At 38.7% G+C, this 18,967-nt stretch overlaps 6 protein-coding genes and 1 long non-coding RNA gene across 8 annotated transcripts; 4 read left to right on the top strand and 3 right to left on the bottom strand.

Moving 5' to 3' along the window:
• Window positions 1-966: 966 nt before the first annotated feature.
• Window positions 967-2,264, top strand: LOC18019579 (anaphase-promoting complex subunit 1). The gene is made up of 4 exons (XM_006398850.2): window positions 967-1,111; window positions 1,418-1,496; window positions 1,606-1,704; window positions 1,812-2,264. The coding sequence occupies exons 3-4, from the start codon at window positions 1,639-1,641 to the stop codon at window positions 2,169-2,171; spliced, it is 426 nt and encodes a 141-aa protein (XP_006398913.2). The 5' UTR covers window positions 967-1,111; window positions 1,418-1,496; window positions 1,606-1,638; the 3' UTR covers window positions 2,172-2,264.
• A 2,313-nt stretch (window positions 2,265-4,577) lies between these two features.
• Window positions 4,578-6,310, top strand: LOC18019578 (3-ketoacyl-CoA synthase 19). Its single transcript, XM_006398849.2, has one exon. It carries the CDS (start codon window positions 4,641-4,643, stop codon window positions 6,033-6,035), a length of 1,395 nt encoding a protein of 464 aa, XP_006398912.1. The 5' UTR covers window positions 4,578-4,640; the 3' UTR covers window positions 6,036-6,310.
• Window positions 6,311-7,422: 1,112 nt separating this feature from the next.
• LOC112086747 lies at window positions 7,423-8,274 on the top strand. Its single transcript, XR_002899610.1, has 2 exons — window positions 7,423-7,744; window positions 7,833-8,274. It is a non-coding gene; the product is annotated as an uncharacterized LOC112086747 (long non-coding RNA).
• Window positions 8,275-8,358: 84 nt separating this feature from the next.
• Window positions 8,359-9,887, top strand: LOC18019577 (uncharacterized protein HI_0077). The gene is made up of 4 exons (XM_006398848.2): window positions 8,359-8,621; window positions 8,704-8,823; window positions 8,894-9,124; window positions 9,354-9,887. Exons 1-4 carry the CDS (start codon window positions 8,445-8,447, stop codon window positions 9,702-9,704), a joined length of 879 nt encoding a protein of 292 aa, XP_006398911.1. The 5' UTR covers window positions 8,359-8,444; the 3' UTR covers window positions 9,705-9,887.
• LOC18019576 (3-phosphoinositide-dependent protein kinase 1) lies at window positions 9,863-12,975 on the bottom strand. 2 transcript variants are annotated; one of them, XM_006398847.2, is made up of 11 exons: window positions 12,434-12,975; window positions 12,006-12,186; window positions 11,846-11,898; window positions 11,644-11,745; window positions 11,459-11,567; window positions 11,269-11,347; window positions 11,020-11,185; window positions 10,811-10,945; window positions 10,546-10,718; window positions 10,199-10,421; window positions 9,863-10,120 (listed from the first exon to the last, which is right to left on the bottom strand). In XM_006398847.2, the coding sequence occupies exons 1-11, from the start codon at window positions 12,593-12,595 to the stop codon at window positions 10,037-10,039; spliced, it is 1,467 nt and encodes a 488-aa protein (XP_006398910.1). In that variant the 5' UTR covers window positions 12,596-12,975; the 3' UTR covers window positions 9,863-10,036. The 2 variants fall into 2 exon arrangements, with proteins under 2 accessions (XP_006398910.1, XP_024011694.1); XM_024155926.1 differs by lacking the exon at window positions 9,863-10,120 and having other exon boundaries at window positions 10,225-10,421; window positions 10,540-10,718.
• Window positions 12,976-13,654: 679 nt separating this feature from the next.
• LOC18019575 (GDSL esterase/lipase At5g03980) lies at window positions 13,655-14,779 on the bottom strand. The gene has a single exon (XM_024156222.1). The coding sequence runs from the start codon at window positions 14,777-14,779 to the stop codon at window positions 13,655-13,657; it is 1,125 nt and encodes a 374-aa protein (XP_024011990.1).
• A 231-nt stretch (window positions 14,780-15,010) lies between these two features.
• Window positions 15,011-18,090, bottom strand: LOC18019574 (glycosyltransferase family protein 64 protein C5). The gene is made up of 4 exons (XM_024156492.1): window positions 17,645-18,090; window positions 17,314-17,436; window positions 16,991-17,158; window positions 15,011-16,898 (listed from the first exon to the last, which is right to left on the bottom strand). Exons 1-4 carry the CDS (start codon window positions 18,011-18,013, stop codon window positions 15,213-15,215), a joined length of 2,346 nt encoding a protein of 781 aa, XP_024012260.1. The 5' UTR covers window positions 18,014-18,090; the 3' UTR covers window positions 15,011-15,212.
• Window positions 18,091-18,967: the final 877 nt, after the last annotated feature.

Raw genomic sequence — 18,967 nt, 5'->3', positions numbered from 1 at the left:
CCACTCGCACCCACAGCGCGTTGAGCGCGTTAGGCCAAAATCGAAAGGTATTTTGCCAGAACGCGGTCAAGCGCGATTTTTTCGCGAGTGAGCTATTTTTTTATTATTATTTTATTCTCTAGTGCGTTTTATTTGTAATTGGATTGTCGTTTTGGTCGAAATTTAGGGCTTGCGCATATGCGTTTACATTATTAACATCAATTTACGTCATATGCGTTTTGCTTGTTAACTGTTGCCGTTTTGCATTATCTCTTTTTTTTTTTTTTTTTCGGGGTAGAAGCTTATCGCATTTTCTTCTTTCGGCCGTGAAATCGAGCAATACTTGAAATGGGTCTTTGAGTTCAGCTATCCGATCTCCATTTCAAAGCAAACTGGGAACAATTAAGGACTATAGGAGTGTGATGCGAAACAATCTGTGTGTATGTATTTGGTTGCAAAGATTCTGTCCCTGCAGATATTTAGAGCACCTTACTCTGTTATTCGATAAGATAATGCTGTTGCTGATTTTGAGACCTGCCCAGAGTTTCATCATAATGAGATGCTGTTGCTCCATTGGCTCCGCTTCAGGTTTGTGTTATTTAGTGTCTCTCTTATCTTAATTTCCTTTCCGCTTTATTTAGACTTCAAAAAAAAATGGTATCTCTAACTCTACTTGAATTTTTATCTGTTTTTTTTGTACAGTTCATTGAAAAGCAAAGGCTTTCTGGGCAGCATCTCAAATGAAAACGAGATTCAGGTACCAATTCAGTTTTTGAAGTCTTCACTTCTGTTTGTTTGACCTTCTTCACTCTCATCTTGTAATCGTCCACTCCTTACATTTTGCTCAACAACATATATTTGATGGACTAAAACCAATAAATTTTCCTTATTAGGTTTGGGACTTGGATCTTAGGGAGACAGCGTCAAGCTTACACTGGGAGTCAAACATTACTGCATTTTCAACCCTCCATGGCACCGGTTAAGAACTCTGGACGAAGATAATATGCTTTGCTAATAGCCACAGAGAACTGGATTCTGATTGCGTTGATCACTACTTGGTCAGCACTTTCTCATCGGATCCAAGCCTAATAGCCTTTGCACAGTTGTGTTGTGACAAATCTTGGAATGACAGGTAATTACTGTTTTGTCCGCTTCTCCCTCAATGTCCATGGTCAGCAGTATGAATTTTGAAAATATTACTTACCTGTCATGTAGGCATATAATCTGCACAGAAAAGTTGGTAATTCCATGTTTTCATTTAGTGCTAGGGGTTTATTTTTTTATCATTTCGTCAATATGACTGCAAGTAGAATTAACAGGGACATCTTCATTGTGGTTCTTGCTCATAAGTCATAACAGAGTTCAATACTTTTCTTATCGACTTATAGATTCCCAAAAGGGAGAAGTCTTAAGTCTTAATCCGAACCCATTCATGCAGATCTGATTCTGATTTCAAGGAGTTCTGTCTGCAAGTGTTGTTTGACTGTATAAGCAAGGACAGACCAGCTCTTTTGCAGGTGATTGCTACTTTTGCTCTCTATTATTCAATGTTTATTTACAGTTTGGAACATTCTCGTTGGAGTTTACTTAGCATATGTTAATATACTGTCACATGATTCTTTATAGGTTTATTTATCTTTGTATACAACCAATGGTTGTATGGCTGAGCTGCTTGTCAAAAGCGATAGTAATGTTTGTGATTCACTTTCAATCTCAAGCCTCAAGGTACTCTGTCTGCAATGATATAACACGAGAGAAAAATAGAGTTACATTTTGTAATCTGCTTTGATTTTATAATTAATTGTTTTTGGGATCCACTCTTGTATTCCCAGGTTGCTCTTGCCTACAACGAGGAGGTATCAAGTGGAAGATTGGCCTCTTCAGGTGGCTTTGTTCAGTCAATCTTCTTGGCATCAATAGGGAAACGGTGTGAAGAGATTTTGAATAGCTCAAGGGAGCTGAAGATGAATTTGAGAAATTATCTGACCTCGGAAGCATGGCCTGATGACTATAACTCAAAGTTGCAGAAAGACACAAACCTTCTCATGGTATGTAAAATGGTTCAGTGTACCGTCACCATCGATCATCAAAGCAGCAGTGGAAAAGATCAAGTCCAAGCGCAAGATGTCAACTTGGGCAATACCTCTGTTACTATTGTTGTTACCAAGTACGCATATTTGTGCGATAAGTGAAATTGATAGGGTGTTTTTATTTTTCCCCTCGAATGAAACAACAACTCCATTGTGAAAACTCAGGATTTGGTTATATTTTATAGATTAATCTTTGAAGCAAAGAGTACCTAACTTTGTTGTGAAACCAGGGTCAATTTCAAGATTCCAAAATCAATGTGCTATATAACAAACACTTTATAATTCATATGGGAAACCACCACTACAGGTGACTTGTCAATCAGAATAATAAAAAAAAAAAAAAAAACATAATCTTTGAAGGAGGCTTAAGGCAGCAGCACAAGTAATCTTGTCCATGGTCGACTTTTTGACAAGAGGGAAGTGGTTCTTGGAACTGATACCCATCATCATCTCTTCTTCACTCACAGTCACATAATTCCTCCTTTGCAGTATAACGACTAGAATGATCATCAGCTTCAATCTCTTGAGCTGCTCTTGGAAGTTGGAACAAACTCTCTAAGAAGAGGCAGGAAACGAGACAGCTTTCTCTGGTCCTCTGCGTTTATGTCTGGTTTGAATTTATATTTTTCGTGATAATCTGATAAGAAAGAAACATACAATATGCTATTTTTAAGAATTTCCCTATTATAATTGCATTTTTTTTTTGTAGATATACCGTTAGAAACTAAATTATATTGACAAGTTAGTAGAAATTTAGTCACCAGATGACCATATATTCACAAATTTTCCTCACGGAGCAGTGAGAAAAGTGATATACACAATTTGATGAGAAATCTTAGAATGGGTGATGAAAAACATAGCTAGTTTGGAAATGTATTATCACAACAACCGATCAAATATTCTTTCCGCTGCGATTTTGTTGTAATTGACCACTGCTTTTGTTAACTAAATGTTATTTGCAATACAAATGCCGTTAGTAAAAAAAAAATTGTCTGTATTTACAGATGTATTAATTAAATTATATTGTAAAGTTCGTCCAAATTTAGCCACCATATTTTCGCGATTTATTTGTCAAAATGTTGGAAGTTTATTTTTTAAGAAAGGGTTTACTAGTTACAATGTTTTTTTTTTTTTTGGTAAAAAACTAGTTACAATGTTTATGATATAAAGATGAGAAAACCGCATAGTTAATTCGTCACAGACTGTAGATGAAGACAAAACTGGAAAGGGGTCATTACTCTCGTTAGTTAGTAAATATCATCAAAACCATACGAAATAAATTGGTTGATAGACCTAATTTTGATTGATAGGATACATTACAACGTAATAGGGTATATTATATAGTATATAGTGTGTATGTCGTATAGTATCAAAATTTGAGAACAACCTAACTACCTAAAGGGTTAAAACATGGGGAAAAATTCAATAAAATAAAACTGACCCAAAAATAAGATAAGGTTAAGAAATCGAAGCATGAGAGACATGTCGCATGGGACTAGCTGACAGTGGATATGTCCTACTACCTACTTGCTTCTTTTTTGATCCATCCATTAACCACAAGACATTTAAGCATGGAGATTCACTGTTCCTACCTCTCTAAACCTCCACTAATTGATTTTAATTGTGTATCGAATTTCAAACTCCAACCATGTGAGTTCTTAGTCACCAAACATATTTATTATGTTGGTTGGTTTTGTGAAAGGATTATGAGTTTTTTTTTTAATATTTCATTTTCAAAAAGATGATCAGTCCATAATCGTCGCTAAATTAACTTATTGTACTGGTTACTGCCTTACTGGTTAGACGACACAACACCACGCACACTCAAGTGTATTTGATCATATACGTTGAGTGTATTTGATGATATACTCAATTTTCATAGTGATTGTTTATTACTTCATGCTTAGTTGTTTATCATCGACATCTAATTAACATCAAACACCATTGTCAATTTATTAATGGTGGTCAGTCATTGGACTTGTTTTTAGTGAGAATGGCCTAAATTTTGTAAGAGATTTGTATTAAAAATTATAACTTTATTTACTAAAACTAAAAAATAGTTTCGGTCTAATTTCTAAACAGACCAACCGTTGTAAAATGAAACATCGGAATTAATCTATCAAAATATTATAAGTCGACTAACGATTATTTAAAAACAAGTTGGTCACAATATTTCTATATATTTTTTTTTGGAACCTTATATATACATATGTTATACACTTCGAAAGTTGATATTCTTACGTACGTGCAACGACAAACCATCCTCAAACTAATTATATATATTTTTATAAATTCTTTAAACCAGCTAATAAATTTAATAAAATATCTCTTTTACAACTAATTAATGTAAACGTGCATCAATTTTATTCAATTTTATCTTTAAATAAAAAGTAGTTGGTATAGGAGTTATAGTTCTATGACAAGATAATTTAAAACAAAAGCTGACCATATCACTCAACTCTATAAATCCGTACATTTCCTGCAACTTTGACACAACTTCATAAACGAAGAAAAAAAAAGAACAATACACTTAACTCTCACTCGCTCTCTCTCTCTCTCTTTCGTTCTACCATGGAGCTCTTTTCATTCCCTTCTCTGCTCGTTCTCTCCACTATCATCGTCTTCTACATCTCCAAGTTTGTTCTCAACAAAAGAAACCAGAGAAATTGCTTCATGCTTCACTACGAGTGCTTCAAGGGCAAAGAAGAGAGAAAACTCGACACCGAGACTTGTGCTAAGGTCGTTCAACGAAACAAGAACTTGGGTCTTGAAGAGTACAGGTTTCTCCTCCGTACGATGGCTAGTTCTGGGATAGGAGAAGAAACGTACGGCCCAAGAAACGTCCTTGAAGGCAGAGAGGACTCTCCATCTCTCCTCGACGCTCACTCCGAGATGGACGAGATCATGTTCGACACTCTCGACAAGCTTTTCCACAAGACAAAAGGCTTAGTCTCTCCTTCAGACATCGACATTCTCGTCGTAAACGTCTCTCTCTTCGCTCCATCTCCTTCTCTAACCTCACGAGTCATCAACAGATACAAGATGAGAGAAGACATCAAATCCTTCAACCTCTCGGGGCTAGGGTGTAGCGCGAGTGTTATATCAGTAGATATAGTGCAAAGGATCTTCGAAACCCGCGAAAACGCTTTTGCACTCGTGGTTAGCACCGAGACAATGGGTCCTCACTGGTATTGCGGTAAAGATAGGTCAATGATGCTCTCCAACTGTCTCTTTCGTGCCGGAGGAAGCTCTGTTCTGTTAACCAACGCAGCTAGGTTCAAGAGCCGGGCTTTGATGAAGCTCGTGACTGTGGTCCGGGCCCATGTGGGCTCTGATGATGAGGCCTACTCATGCTGTATGCAAATGGAGGACAAAGAAGGCCATCCAGGGTTTCTCTTAACCAAATACCTAAAAAAAGCAGCGGCTAGAGCCCTAACCAAGAACCTCCAAGTTCTTCTCCCTAGAGTCTTGCCTATCAAGGAACTACTCCGCTACGCGATAGTCCGTGCGCTTAAACGAAGAACCACCGCAAAAGGAGAGTCGTCCGCGAGCTCGGGGATAGGTCTAGACCTAAAGACAGGGTTACAACATTTTTGTATTCACCCTGGAGGAAGAGCGATTATTGAAGGGGTCGGAAAAAGCTTAGGGCTTACGGAATTCGACATCGAGCCAGCGAGAATGGCGCTTCATAGGTTCGGGAATACTTCGTCTGGTGGTTTATGGTATGTTCTTGGTTACATGGAAGCTAAGAAGAGGTTAAAGAAAGGTGACAAGATATTAATGATGAGTATGGGAGCTGGATTCGAGTCTAATAATTGTGTCTGGGAGGTTCTCAAGAATCTTGATGGTAAGAATGTTTGGGAAGATTCGATCGAGCGATATCCGGGGATGTCGAAAATACCTAATCCGTTCACTGAGAAGTATGATTGGATCAACGACGATACCATGAGTTTTGTTCGTGTTTGATTCATCACAAGTAGGCAGAAAGAAAAACAAGATCGGATTTTTTTTTTTTTATCAATTTAATAAGAAATGTTTCTTAGGCGTTATTTCGAAATTTGGATTATTTGGATTTTAGACCGACAAGTTGCTATAGTCGATTATTGATTTTTTTTTTTCCTTTTTCCCCAATTTGAATCTTAAATAAAAGTAAAACTCCTAGTTGACAAGTATACTCTCGCAGTTATTATTTCTTTTGATGATATCTTCTTTGTTGTAAACAGCAAATTGGTTGTAGATTTGACGAGCGACCAATTGGTATAGAGGTAGATTTTAAGAACAGTGACGAAAAGATTGAGTATTTAAAGCTGTTCGCATTTATTTTTGACAGATTTGCATTATTGTGGTTTACCCGTTTTTGAGTGAGCAATAAATTTCATGTGTGTTCAAACTGTAATTTATAGACATGTCTTCTATATTTACACATATATAGATTGATGTGTCAAACTATCTGACATTATCTTTGAATGCAATCACTTTTATTGTTACATTGTGGAGCCTTACATTTTTTTTTTGTTCAAAGATTGTGGAGCCATACGTAAAAATAGAAAAATTGTGGTCCTACGGGTCTGCAAGATTAAGGGAAAATTAGGAGACAATTGTGTGACTGCTCTTACACTAAAACCGATTTTAAAAGGTCAATGTCACAAGATTTTAATTTGATCATATATTTACATCACTTTTTAACTTGTACCTAATTTTAATATAAAAATATCTAAACATAGTCCTTGAGATTTAATTATAATCGATTTACAAATAACATATCCATAGATTCTCAAAGTATTATACTAAAATAAATTACCATATGATTCTGTTTAAATATTTATAATCTGAATATAAATGGATTGAAACTTTGATTTCATCGAGAGCTGTAAAGTTATGGGTCCATTTGTAAAAGATACACATGTTACTGACTTTTAAAAAATTTGTTAACTGTCCACTTTGGTATGAAATTAGTTCTCTAACTACTAGATTTAATTCTCGTAAATATCTTTTAGAAAGAAAACAAAAAATCAATTATCATTGAGTTTGTTGAGCTGTAAAGTTATGGGTCCATCAAAAAACATTTACTATATAGGGAAACACTTTTTTTTTTTACTGTTAAGAAAATGAAAATTATTTGCTTGAATTAATGAAAGAGTGGACATTACAAGAAATCAGATATGAAACTAACCAACCAAAAAAGAGAACAGGGAGAGATAACCCAACAAGTGGAAATAGAAGAAGAAGGATTCATAGAAAACAAAAGCTCAACTAAGAAAGGCAGGACCACCACTCGAGGATGGTCCATTTGTTCTTCACCATATAGATGATCAATTTCTTGATTGCACTCATTTGCCATCTCATAGACTACTTCTTGCGCTATATATCCTTGTTAGAGAGCGAGATGTATTGTTTTTGAGGAGGCATATTTGAAAGCTATAGAAAGCTTTCTGTTATGAGATAAAAAGAATATTACATAATCCACAATTAACCATTCAACTAACAATATTCATTATTTTCTATCAAATTTAACAAATGTAATATACAAGAGTCAGCCGATTAAACAATTCAGGTTAACAAGGAGAGTTTTTTTCCTCTCTCTCTTCTCTCACCTCTATCCTTCAGAGAGAGCACTTTTTCTCCCTTGTGTAAATTTTCCGATCAATATCGGAAGTTTTCTTCCGTTTAAACGGGTAATAATCTCCGGCTTTGTCTGGTAATAAAATTTCGATCGGATTCCTTTTGCTTAATAGTTTAAGTAAAGGGTTTTTCTGTTCAAAGTTGTCTTCTACAGAGCTATAACTCCTCTTACATGAGGTAGAGATGATGGATACTAGGTCTTGAGCTAGAGACGATCGGAGGCTTCCTTCTTCTAGTGGTTAAAGAATGTTCGACCATCTGGAATTTTGTTGGATTTATGTAGAAGACTTTACATGAAGTTTTTAACAAGGATGATGGAAATCTGGCGAAATTTCATAGTTCAACGGATCTTTGATTTTCCCGGCGGAGCAATGTTCCAGAGACGTTCTCAACAGTGCTTCTCCGCAACATCCTTAGTTTCAGCCTAAGCCTTACACGTGTAACACACGTGGTTTGTTTGTACACATTGTTATCTCTTAAATTTAATGGATATGTGTTGGGCTTAAATGTAAGGGCTTTAGGTTTAAACCTCATGTAATTTGCCTTTATGGGCTTGATGAAATTAAAAGACGACAAAAAAAAAACAATTCAGGTTAACAAAAAAAAAAACATACTTTACTAATTAATTTTCGTATAAAGTATAAACCACGCGCTACGTTTGCGGGTGGATATTTGGTTTACTAATTATTTCTATCACGTGGCGGGCATCAAACTCCGCCGGCAAAACTACGAGGACAAACACAGAGAGACGGAATGGAGAGCGAAACCCTAATTGAATTGGCGATTAGGGTTCTGAACACAGCCGATCCGTTCGAAAAAGCCCGGCTTGGCGATTCGATTGCCGTCAAATGGCTCCAAGGTGCTATCTCCGAGCCATATGATCCCACCGTTGATCTCCCCGTCCCGGACAGGCCGGCTCGTCTCACCAATGTACAGTCTCCTTCAATCTCTTATTTTGTCTCTCTCTCTCTTCAGTTTACGAAATTGATTGAAACGAAGATCGTTTCTTTAGGTGAAATTGGTGTCTCCGAGTTTGATGCCGAAGCTGGGAAGAGCTGGTAGCTTACAGAGCAGGCAAGCAATTGTACATAGCCTTGTTCATACTGAAAGCTGGGCAATTGACTTATCATGGGTACGCCTTTGGTCTTCATCTATAGATTTGAAGTGAAACATTGCAAATTTTGATGATTATGTTATTGCAGGATATAATTGCTCGTTTTGGCAAGCTAGAGAAGATGCCGAGAGAGTTCTTCACGGATTTTGTTCTCGTAGCTCAGGACGAAGGCCGTCATTTCACATTGCTTGCAGCTCGGCTTGAGGAGATCGGTTCTCGTTACGGTGCATTGCCTGCACATGACGGTCTTTGGGACTCTGCAGCCGCTACTTCTCAGGATCTCTTGGCTCGTTTGGCTATAGAGCATTGCGTTCACGAGGTGAGAAACATTCTACTTAAGCCACGAACCATTCAGATTTTTAACACGAGAATGATGTAGTGCCTCTCTATATATCCATTAAAACATCAAAAGCCTAGCAAAAGATGAATCTTTGCAAAGCTCATAAGCATTTCACCATCTTTGGTTCTCTCTTTCGCTCTCTCTGTCTATCTAAAGAAAATGTCTTTTCGGGTCCTCCTTTCATTGATTACTTCATACATGCTTGTAGGCTAGGGGGCTTGATGTACTGCCCACGACGATATCCCGGTTTAGAAACGGAGGTGATAAGGAAACAGCTGATTTACTGGAGAGCGTTGTGTACCCTGAAGAAATCACTCACTGTGCAGCTGGAGTGAAATGGTTTAAGTATCTATACACACGTTCAAAGGATCCGGAATTCACCATCAACAGCAAAGAATCAGATGATAGCAATGAAGAGATTATTAACAAGTTTCATTCTGTAGTAAGGGAACATTTTAGAGGACCGTTGAAACCGCCTTTCAACGCCGAAGCAAGAAAAACTGCAGGCTTTGGTCCTCAATGGTATGAACCTCTTGCTGTCAAAGAGAGCAATGCCTAGCAAAATCAATCAAGTCTTTTTTTTCGCATACTTGGTTTGTTTGTAATCTGCAAGTTTCCAGCAATGTAACCATTGGTTTTGACAAGAAGTACTCGTTCTTGAAATCGATAACTCATGTAATTTAAATTTTGAAATACATTTGTTTGAAGAAAATAAAGGAATCAAAAAGCAGTTTTTTAAAAATTTGTACCTCTCTCTCTTTGTTTTTTGTTGTTGTCAAGTTGTCTTTTTCAAAGCAAGTATGATAGAAAAACATCTGAAGAATTGAGTTTGGTCAGTTCAAAAGAAATTGAGGAATAACAGAATCATTCTTCTTCAGTGGAGTTTGTCTCTCAGCGGTTCTGAAGAGTCTCGATTGCCTTTTTCCACACCAAAGCTCTCTGTTTCGCGTCTTCAAATGACAAAACCTTCTTTGGCTGCAGAATTCAGCAAGAGTCGCAATTTAAGATTCAGCATCTTTGGTAGAGAGACAAGGCTAAGGAAATGAAGAGTACCGTGCAAATCTTGAAATGGGAAGGGCTGGTGACTAGAACGTTGAGGTCATTCGAGTTATCAGACCAGATAATGTTCCCTTTTACAACTAGCTTTGACGGGTCGACATAGATCAGCTTGGGTTTGTTGGTGAGTATTAGCTGCACCTTTTTGCTCGTTATTTTCTGAAGCTTCTTCACGGCTGATATCATCAGAACTGATTCTCCCGGCTCCAGGAACTGTTGCCTGTTAACCAAATGTTTCCAAACCAAAAGTTAGCAGATTGTCTAACTAAATCCCAGTTTCAGGGGATTTAAACCGGGGATGTTGCCCAGGAAACTGTGGAACAAGGATGCTTAAATGCCTTCACCATCTTGAATCAAAAGAGTCTATTGAAGCAAGTCGTGTTATGGAACCCGATGACTCAGAAGATGTAGAAGGAGCACCATGCCCATCGTTCTGTGTGGCTGAAGAATCTCCAACATGTGTCGGGTTCCATGGAGAACCGTGTGTGCCACCGCTCTCAGGAGATGCTGTCTGAGACTGCATCAGGTAAAAATAGCTGAATCAATAAAAACGAGCTAAACGATAATGATAAAGGGCATAACAATTCCAGAGTATATGAGGATGTGTACCGCAGGATCTGGGGCTAGTTTTGGAGGAGTTTGGGACCTTAGATTCTTCCAGTCAACTCCCTTAAAGAAAGGATGTCTCTTAAGAGCAGCATAACCTTCTGACCCAGCACCTGGTCTTTGGCTTGGATCTGTATCCTGAGAGAACCTCACAGTGAAAGAGTTACTGCCATATCATTTGATTGGTGACGACGGCTTTTAATGTATCTTACCAGCAACCGGTCGATAAGGTCTCTAGCTGCTTCTGAAAAATGATCTGGGAACTTTATATCTCTGGCTATAATTCTTTGGAAAATCAGCCATTCACTTGCGTCTTTAAATGGAGAACTCCCTGAAAGCATTTGGTAGAGAGTGCAGCCGAGAGCCCAGAGATCATTTCTGTTTGAAGGGTGTTACACAGAGTAAGGGACATTGTAATCCACAAAACCAAAAGGCAAATTACAGAAACCAAAAACTCTTACCCGAAAGTTGCGGGAGATGAGTTGAGAACTTCTGGAGGAACATATGCAGCAGTCCCAACAAAAGTGCACGCCTTATCGTCTGTATACGTCACCAGTTTACAGAGACAGGCTTAAACCAGTATCTGGCAATAACTATCGATAAGACCTTAAGCTCATAAATATCAGATAGGATTATGGACGGTCATATTACCAGAAGCTGCATTAGGAAGTACTGTGATCCGGCTATCTTGCATCGGCTTTACACTACCAAAATCCGCAATCTTGATGTGCCCATCTGAAGTCAGCAACAAATTCTCCGGCTACCATTTGAAGAATACACTTCAGCACTCCAGTTGTCCAGGCCACAAAAGAGAAGATATTCAAAAGACGAGTTACCTTAATATCTCGATGTATCAGTCCCATATTATGTATATACTCAAGAGCATCCACAACCTCTGCACTATAGAACCGAGCTTCATCCTCCGATAGCCTACCTTTCTGGACAAAAAAAACACAGAAGGAACCATGATGGTATGTCAAATTCCGATCATATCAAAAGCCAAGAATCAATCTCCCAAGGTTCTGAGATTGATCTTACTCTGGTTATTTGGTCGAAAAGCTCGCCACCCTCGCAAGATTCAAGTGCCATATCTACACCAAAAGCATATAGAGAAGACGAGAAATTTGTTAAAGTGCAGGAAGGTAATGGGAGAAACAGTCAGGCAAAAGAAATCATTTTTTGAATACGAAATACATACATAGTGAGAAAGTGTCTTGAAACGTGAAGAAAAGTTTGATGATCCCAGGATGTTCAAGCTGATCAAGAACAATCCTCTCCAGTTTCACATAAGCTGTTTTATTCTCCTTGGTGATGAATTTTTTGTCCATTATCTTCAAGGCATACACAGTTCCAGATTCCTTCTTCTTTGCCCTAACAACCTGATTTGAAATTATCCACAGCGCAACAAAACAAACGAAGACGCTCAAATTGGCTAAAGAGATAAAAATTCAGAGCTCAAGATATGCGAACAAGAGAATCGAGCTTGGTTCATGAATGAAACCCACATTGCGGAGAAAATGAAGCATCAGAGAAAAACAATACTTGTAGAAGAGCTGAGAAACAAATCGGAGCTAGGTTCCAAAATCGGAAGAATCAAAAACGAAAGAATAGATTGAATTTAGAAACCTTAGAGTAAGAACCAACGCCATAGATCTTGCCAAGTTCGAAATCCTGGATGGTGAAATTTTCTTGGGGAGCCTTAAAGGAGAAGCTCTTGCTTCTGGAAACGTTCCCACCGTTCCCTTGAAGAACAAGCTTTGAATCAAATTCCTTCTCCATTGCCAACATTTCCCCTTTGACCTTCAAACGAAAACACCTCTTCTACGTCTCGATACGACCCATGATTAATCCAACAATCAAAACACCGAGAAGAATCGATTTCCCAATAAGAAAAAAAAAAAGAAGAAAAAAAAATCACAGAACCGTTGGATCTGTACAGAATGAGGGCTTGAAGCTTTTTGTTTTGATTTTTTTTTTTTTTCAGGGTTGTGGTGGGTTCCGATTTCGAAATTCTCGAATAAAAGCGAGAAAATCTCGATTGAAGGAAAAGGAAGAGAGAGAGAGAGATGGAATATTGGGAAGAGCAGAGAAATGAGGGAATTTTGATGGAGGAGAGAGAGTAAGAGCAAGCATAAGATTTGACACTTCCTTCTTCACTTCTTCTTCGCCTTTCTTCTTCACTTGTTCATCTTCTTTTTTTTTGGCCTTTTGGATTAAAATATTAATTTATTTTTTAAATAGTAAAAGGATAGGATTTGTTGATCACTTGGTTAGAGATTTTGCAAGTTTTTTTGGATAGACAACTATTTGCAATGATTCGTTTGATTCAATATATAAACAATGCCATCACTCAATATACTGTATATGTTTCATTTGTGAAAGTTTTGTAAGATCAATATGCGCTGACATCATCCATTATTTTAATTTGCGACATTATAAAATTTATTCCAAATTACTTGAAATTCTATTATCACACTAATTAACCGTAATTAAGTCCTGGCATATTGTAATTTAATGTCACACACACACACAGAAAAACATATTGTAATTGTACTATGTTCTTGTTCAATAAAAACAAATTTAAATAAATTTCTAGTTCAACAAATGTGTGACATAAATAAAACTAAGTAGAGGCTAGACAACACTCGATGTGTGAAAGTATAGTGAAAGAAACTTGGACATTAAATATGAGAATAATTGTTCTATTTTTGTTACACACATATGTTTTTTTGTGTATAAAATAGTTATGTACCCAAAAGAAACTAGTCATTGTCAATCAACTGAAACAAAATACAAATTATCAAAACTAGAAAGAGCCTAGAAAAGACACTCTTCCTTCGTTAAGCTCTAGCTAAGACACTTGATCTGTGAAAGAATGATGTTGTTCAAGAACTTAGACATGAATCGATAAGCCTTCTGTGTCAAGTGCACTCCGTCCCAACTTATGAACTTGTCCGGATTCTGACACACCGGCACTCCCGCTGCTCCGCACTGTCTCTTTCCGTCGTAGTTGTAAGCTCCTCCGATCCCACAGCAAGATTTCAAGGCTACACTCTTGTCGAATCCCGCAGATTTGCTGCTTCGTAGAACGGACTGAAACGCCTTGTAGTAATCTCCGTAGACTATAACCACATCCGGAAACTCTTTCTTTAAAGAAGCTATAGCCTCTTGGAGTTGGTTGTTGTGATCCATTGCGAACTCGTTGAGATGCTTCAAGCAACCTTTGTCGTCGTATGCTTTTGGATCCTTCACGGGAAAAGACGTCAAGTAAATCGGAAAACATCCAACCGGAAAGTTTCCCGGGATGACCACGTTAACCGCACCGGCTCGGATCACGTCTCTAGCCGCGGCTGCGATGGCTCCAACCACGTGAGGGATGTAGCTTCTGATTTCTTCCATGGATTTTCCTTGGAAGAAACCGTAGTTGTAGTCGTTGCCTCCGATCTCACCGACCATGAAAAGAGATTGCTTCAAGCAATCCGAAGAAGAAGAGCCGTGACACGTGGAACGTAGATGAGACTTGAACCAAGCGAGCTGAGTGGAGAGAGGGGTGTTTGTTGCCGGAACGTGGAGGTTCCTCGCGGCGAAGAAGGAGCTGTTGAGTGCTGTGCTTCCGGCGACGGCGAAGTTAACGCCGTTCTTGAAAGAAGAAGGGTTTGTGTTGCCCTTGAGGAGGTAAGGGTTTAGGAGTGGGAGACGAAGCCTGCGTGCCAAGTAATCGATCATGGGCTGACCGTTGGAGCAACGACCCGTGGCTCGGTGGAAGTATGTTTGACCGTATGGGAAACTGGCGGCGTGGGATCTGGCTCCGACGGGACCGTTGCGGATTAGGTTTCCGGTGTCGGCTATGGAGTCTCCGAATTGGTAGATGGAGTTGATGGGACATGGATCCGTCGTGGCGTGAGCAAGGGACACGAAGAGTAGAAGAACAAGAACAAGAAGAAGCGATAAGGCTTTGGTAGTTGTCGACATTGTTTGACAAAAGGATGAGAGTTTTGGTGTTTGTGTGTCTTGCTTTTATACAGAGAGGTATAGGCTTGTATTTCCTTTTTGGAGTATATGATATTAGAGTTTCCTTTTTTTCTTTTCTTTTTTGGGTCCAGTCAGTTTTCCTTTTCCTAATCTTATAGTCGGTGTTGTTTTTTTTTAAAATAAAGAAGAAGATAGAATTCATTAAATATGAAATAAAACAACAAATGATCGAATAAGATCAGAGAAGCCCTGTTCATTCACCGACAACAGGTTCAAAAGTTAAACATCTAACACGATATGAAAAAGAGAGGCTAAAGTTACATTGCGAATCTAATAAATCAACACAAAGGGGCTCTAACTTATATTTTTAAAAGCCACAATCATCTTTTGAAGAACTACTTACTTGCCCTACAAGTAAAACTCCTTTTTTTTTCTACAAATCCCACCCATCTTTTCTACCACCGAATTCCCATCTCCGATCAGATAAACTTCCGTACAAATCGGAGAATCTCCGGAGACACTTACTTCTCTTTCTGTAATGTTGATTCGTGTTTCCACTAATCGCTACACCGGAAAGTTTCGAAGTGTCAACAGCCCAAGACGGTCTCACATACTCCACAGCCTTTCCAGATCCACTCGCATTCGCGTACAAGAAATTCAACAAAACGTCTTCACAATTAAACTGCTCGTCCACAAATTCCCGACCAAGTTTCGCCTTATCCGACTGATACATATCAAACGCGAAACCGGCGTCCATAAACGCTGCTCCGGTCAGAATCATATTGTATCCGTTGTGACTTCTCGCAAATTTCTCCGCACTATAAGTCATGGTTCGATCAACGAAACGCGGGTAAAACCCGACCAATCTCTCCGGATGCTCCCGCCAAACTCTAAAACCCTTTTCGATGACATCACAAGACATCATTATATCGTCGTCAAGCTCAAGAACGGCGCGGGTTTTTATCAGCGGATCAACATTAAACCTGTTGTTTAGAGAGTTCTGCTTCTCGACTCGGATTCTGACTGGCACGGCCGAGTCTAGATCAGTCAGTTCAGGAGGCGGTCCTTTGTTCCATATGACGAGGATCTCTTTCACAGAAGGACATCGAGAGTAATGCTTAACGTACATTTTCAGGTTCCAGAGACGAGCGTCGTAAGTCATAGTTGCTAACGTAAACTGAGATAAGTGACCTTTGAACGGGTAAGGCTCAACCGCTCCGCTTCCACCGTATATGTATCTGATACCTACGCATGCTAGCAAAACTCCTACTAGGACTACTAAACCAAGCGTTAACCTTCCCAAGGAGGAGTTAGGCTTCACGAGTCCTCTGAGGAAAGGTGGTACTCGGTTCAACCGAGAACAAATTCGTCTTAACTTTTCCGAGAACAAACCGGCACTTTCCAAATTCAAGAGCGAATCGGTTCTTTTTTCCGCATAGTAGTTCATGCACCATGTTGATGGAACAATGCAGTTCACTACACCAAGCAAAAACCCGAGTAACACAACAGCGGAAATAGCAGCTGCAAGAGAGGCGTAACCGAGAAAAACCCGATGAAACAGATCGCCTGAAGTTACACGGTCACCATCAACAAAACCAATGTATTCACCAGAACTTAGCTGACGTACATCGAAATGATGCTGCCTAACTCCGTTCCACGAATTTTTACCTTTATGGGACATTTCCAAATCGAAGGGGACTTCGACTTCTCTGTACTCTTCCTTAGAAAGAACCTCTACTTTAAATATTCGTATCTTTTTGCCATAACTTTCACCGCAGTCTTGACCAACACGGTAAATATTCCCATTATGTGAAAACGCTCTGCCTCCGTTTCTTGCCCCTACATTTCTTTTACCGTTGTAGACAGGATTTTTCTTATGTGGTTTCCATGGGCCAAGAGGAGTGCTACTGTGCCAGATTTCAAGCTGACCATTCTTCTTCGTCCCAAAGCTACTATGATCTGATCCAAATAGCCAATAGTTTCCTTGGTGATGGATTATGGTCGAATCAACAAGCGGCTTTTGCAATATGACTTTCTCCAGTTTCCAACTTAATGGGAAGTTAACAGCGCGGTAGAGATGAAGCTGTCCTATCTGGTTACTCTCCGGCATCATGTATATCTTTTGATAAAAAAAAACAAGAAGTTAAATAACGCTCTTTGTAAGTATATTTCTTATCATCAATGTGTATGAGTAAGAAGTAGACATCTTACTTCTCCGTTGTAATTGAAGACGAATGGAAAAGACAAATGCCAAGGCTCATCCAAAGCTATACCAAGAGGTTTCCAAGTTGCTCCTTTGTCAATACTCTCTGCAACTCCTATATCCCCTTGCAATGTAATGGGGTTTTTATTTTCAAAGAAGAGGTAAAGAGTATCACCCTGTTCCATAAGATAAGATAGCAAAATTAGAGACTCAAACCACTTTAAATAGCGATTTTTATTCATGAAAATGTCATTTGAATTTCTTCTACTATACTCCATGTATTCATGAAGCAAGCAAACCAAGGAATCAAAGAGGACTAGAATTTACATACCTGTACATAAAGAAAGGGATCAGCTACAAAGTTGCTTGGAAAACCAGAATTTGTCATGGAGGCACAAGTTAAGACTGGGTTAGCCACAGGCCATGCTGCACTCTCGTTCCTCCATACATTGATCTGGTTCCATCACCCAAAAACCAGCAGAAACAATGTCGTGTTATGATTGAAATTCATGAACCCTAGATAACGACCGATGAAACAATTACCTGCTAGCTAAGGCAAAAGAGACGATTCCCTTTCTAATCTAAATTAAAATGCACAAATTCGCTCAATCAAAAAAAAAAAAAAATCGAGTGATACGAGCAGCGTAAATTCAGAAACTCACGGTTTCGATAGGTTTGAGAGAAAAGGGAGAATCTCCATAGAAAACGCCAATGGACCAGGAACCCTCATTGTCCTCTCTGCAACCTAGCGAAGACGACGATACATGATCCGTACGGCCGATATGCGGTGGAAACGCGAGCCACGCGTACGTCGCCGCCACCAAAGCGTAAAACCCAAAGCAGGAAACGAAGAACAGAAAACGCCGCCCGGAGCTTCCTCCGCCACCGTAATTTGAGATATATTTGTAACGGTGGTGATTATGATTATGATTGTGATTGTGATTGTGAGCAGCAGCAGCGACGTTTTTCTGCCAGCTGTGTTTTCCGGTGCTCTCCGTCGTCTCTTCTGCGGAGGCGGAAACTTCCATCATCGGAAAATACGAAAACCGATTTTTCTTCCTTCCTCGACGGCGAAACCGTGTAAATAACGCCGAGGAGTTTTTTTTTTGTTTGGTGTTAATAATTTGATAGTGAATTCGAAATTTGCTTATTGGATTCCTTAAAATGCAAATATTTTTTTTTTATTATTCTCTACTCAATTTGAATCGAATTTTCCATTTAAGGTTACAGGAAAGAGATATCTCTCGCGTATATATCTCCGTTCCAGAGAAATTATAAAGGTGACGAGTGTGTTAATGCAGAAGCGGAAACGTTACTTGGCATGTTCGTATGTTTACAAAAATACCCTTGGATTATCTTTCACACGCGAGTATGTATAGTCGAAATTTTCTACTCGCTCTTCTTGAATGACACGTATAAAATCCGCCGCTACACGCGTGGTGACCAGAACCGGCCGCTTTCGAATGACGTCAGTCTTTTTCGCCGGTTTAATTCTCCATGTCGTTTACAAATTACGTTGTACAGTTGTTGATACATGCCACTAGTTGAATAATAATTACAAACAAATACATTGGATACTAGTATGAGATGAGATATGCATTTATTTTACGTGCGCTTTTAGTCGTTAACTTAGAGTTGGACAATAGACATAGACAGGCGTGACCTGTTTTCGTATCCGATCTATAAGTAGAAATAGCTACTAGATGTTAATCCAATTATTTTATTTATGTTATGAAAGTTTTCATATTCAGAAGAAAATTATAGTGACATGTGAGATGTGATTAATATGGTATTTTTTTTTTCCTTCCCTACATTTTACACAAGATAACATAAATTTAAGACAGAGCCCAAGTAGTAGTACATTACTATGTAGTCTATGTTCCAACATGGACACAGAAAAACTGAATGTATATAGCTTTTGGTAAAGTATCTTTGTTTTTAGTGTCTCTTGATCGTGTCTTAATAGTTGAAGTACGACCAACCAC

This window comes from Eutrema salsugineum, unplaced genomic scaffold, assembly GCF_000478725.1.
Source record: "Eutrema salsugineum unplaced genomic scaffold, Eutsalg1_0 scaffold_2, whole genome shotgun sequence".
NCBI classification, from domain to species: domain Eukaryota; kingdom Viridiplantae; phylum Streptophyta; class Magnoliopsida; order Brassicales; family Brassicaceae; genus Eutrema; species Eutrema salsugineum.
The sequence above is the reverse complement of the archived record's forward strand: the minus strand, read 5'-3'. Positions and strand labels throughout refer to the sequence as shown.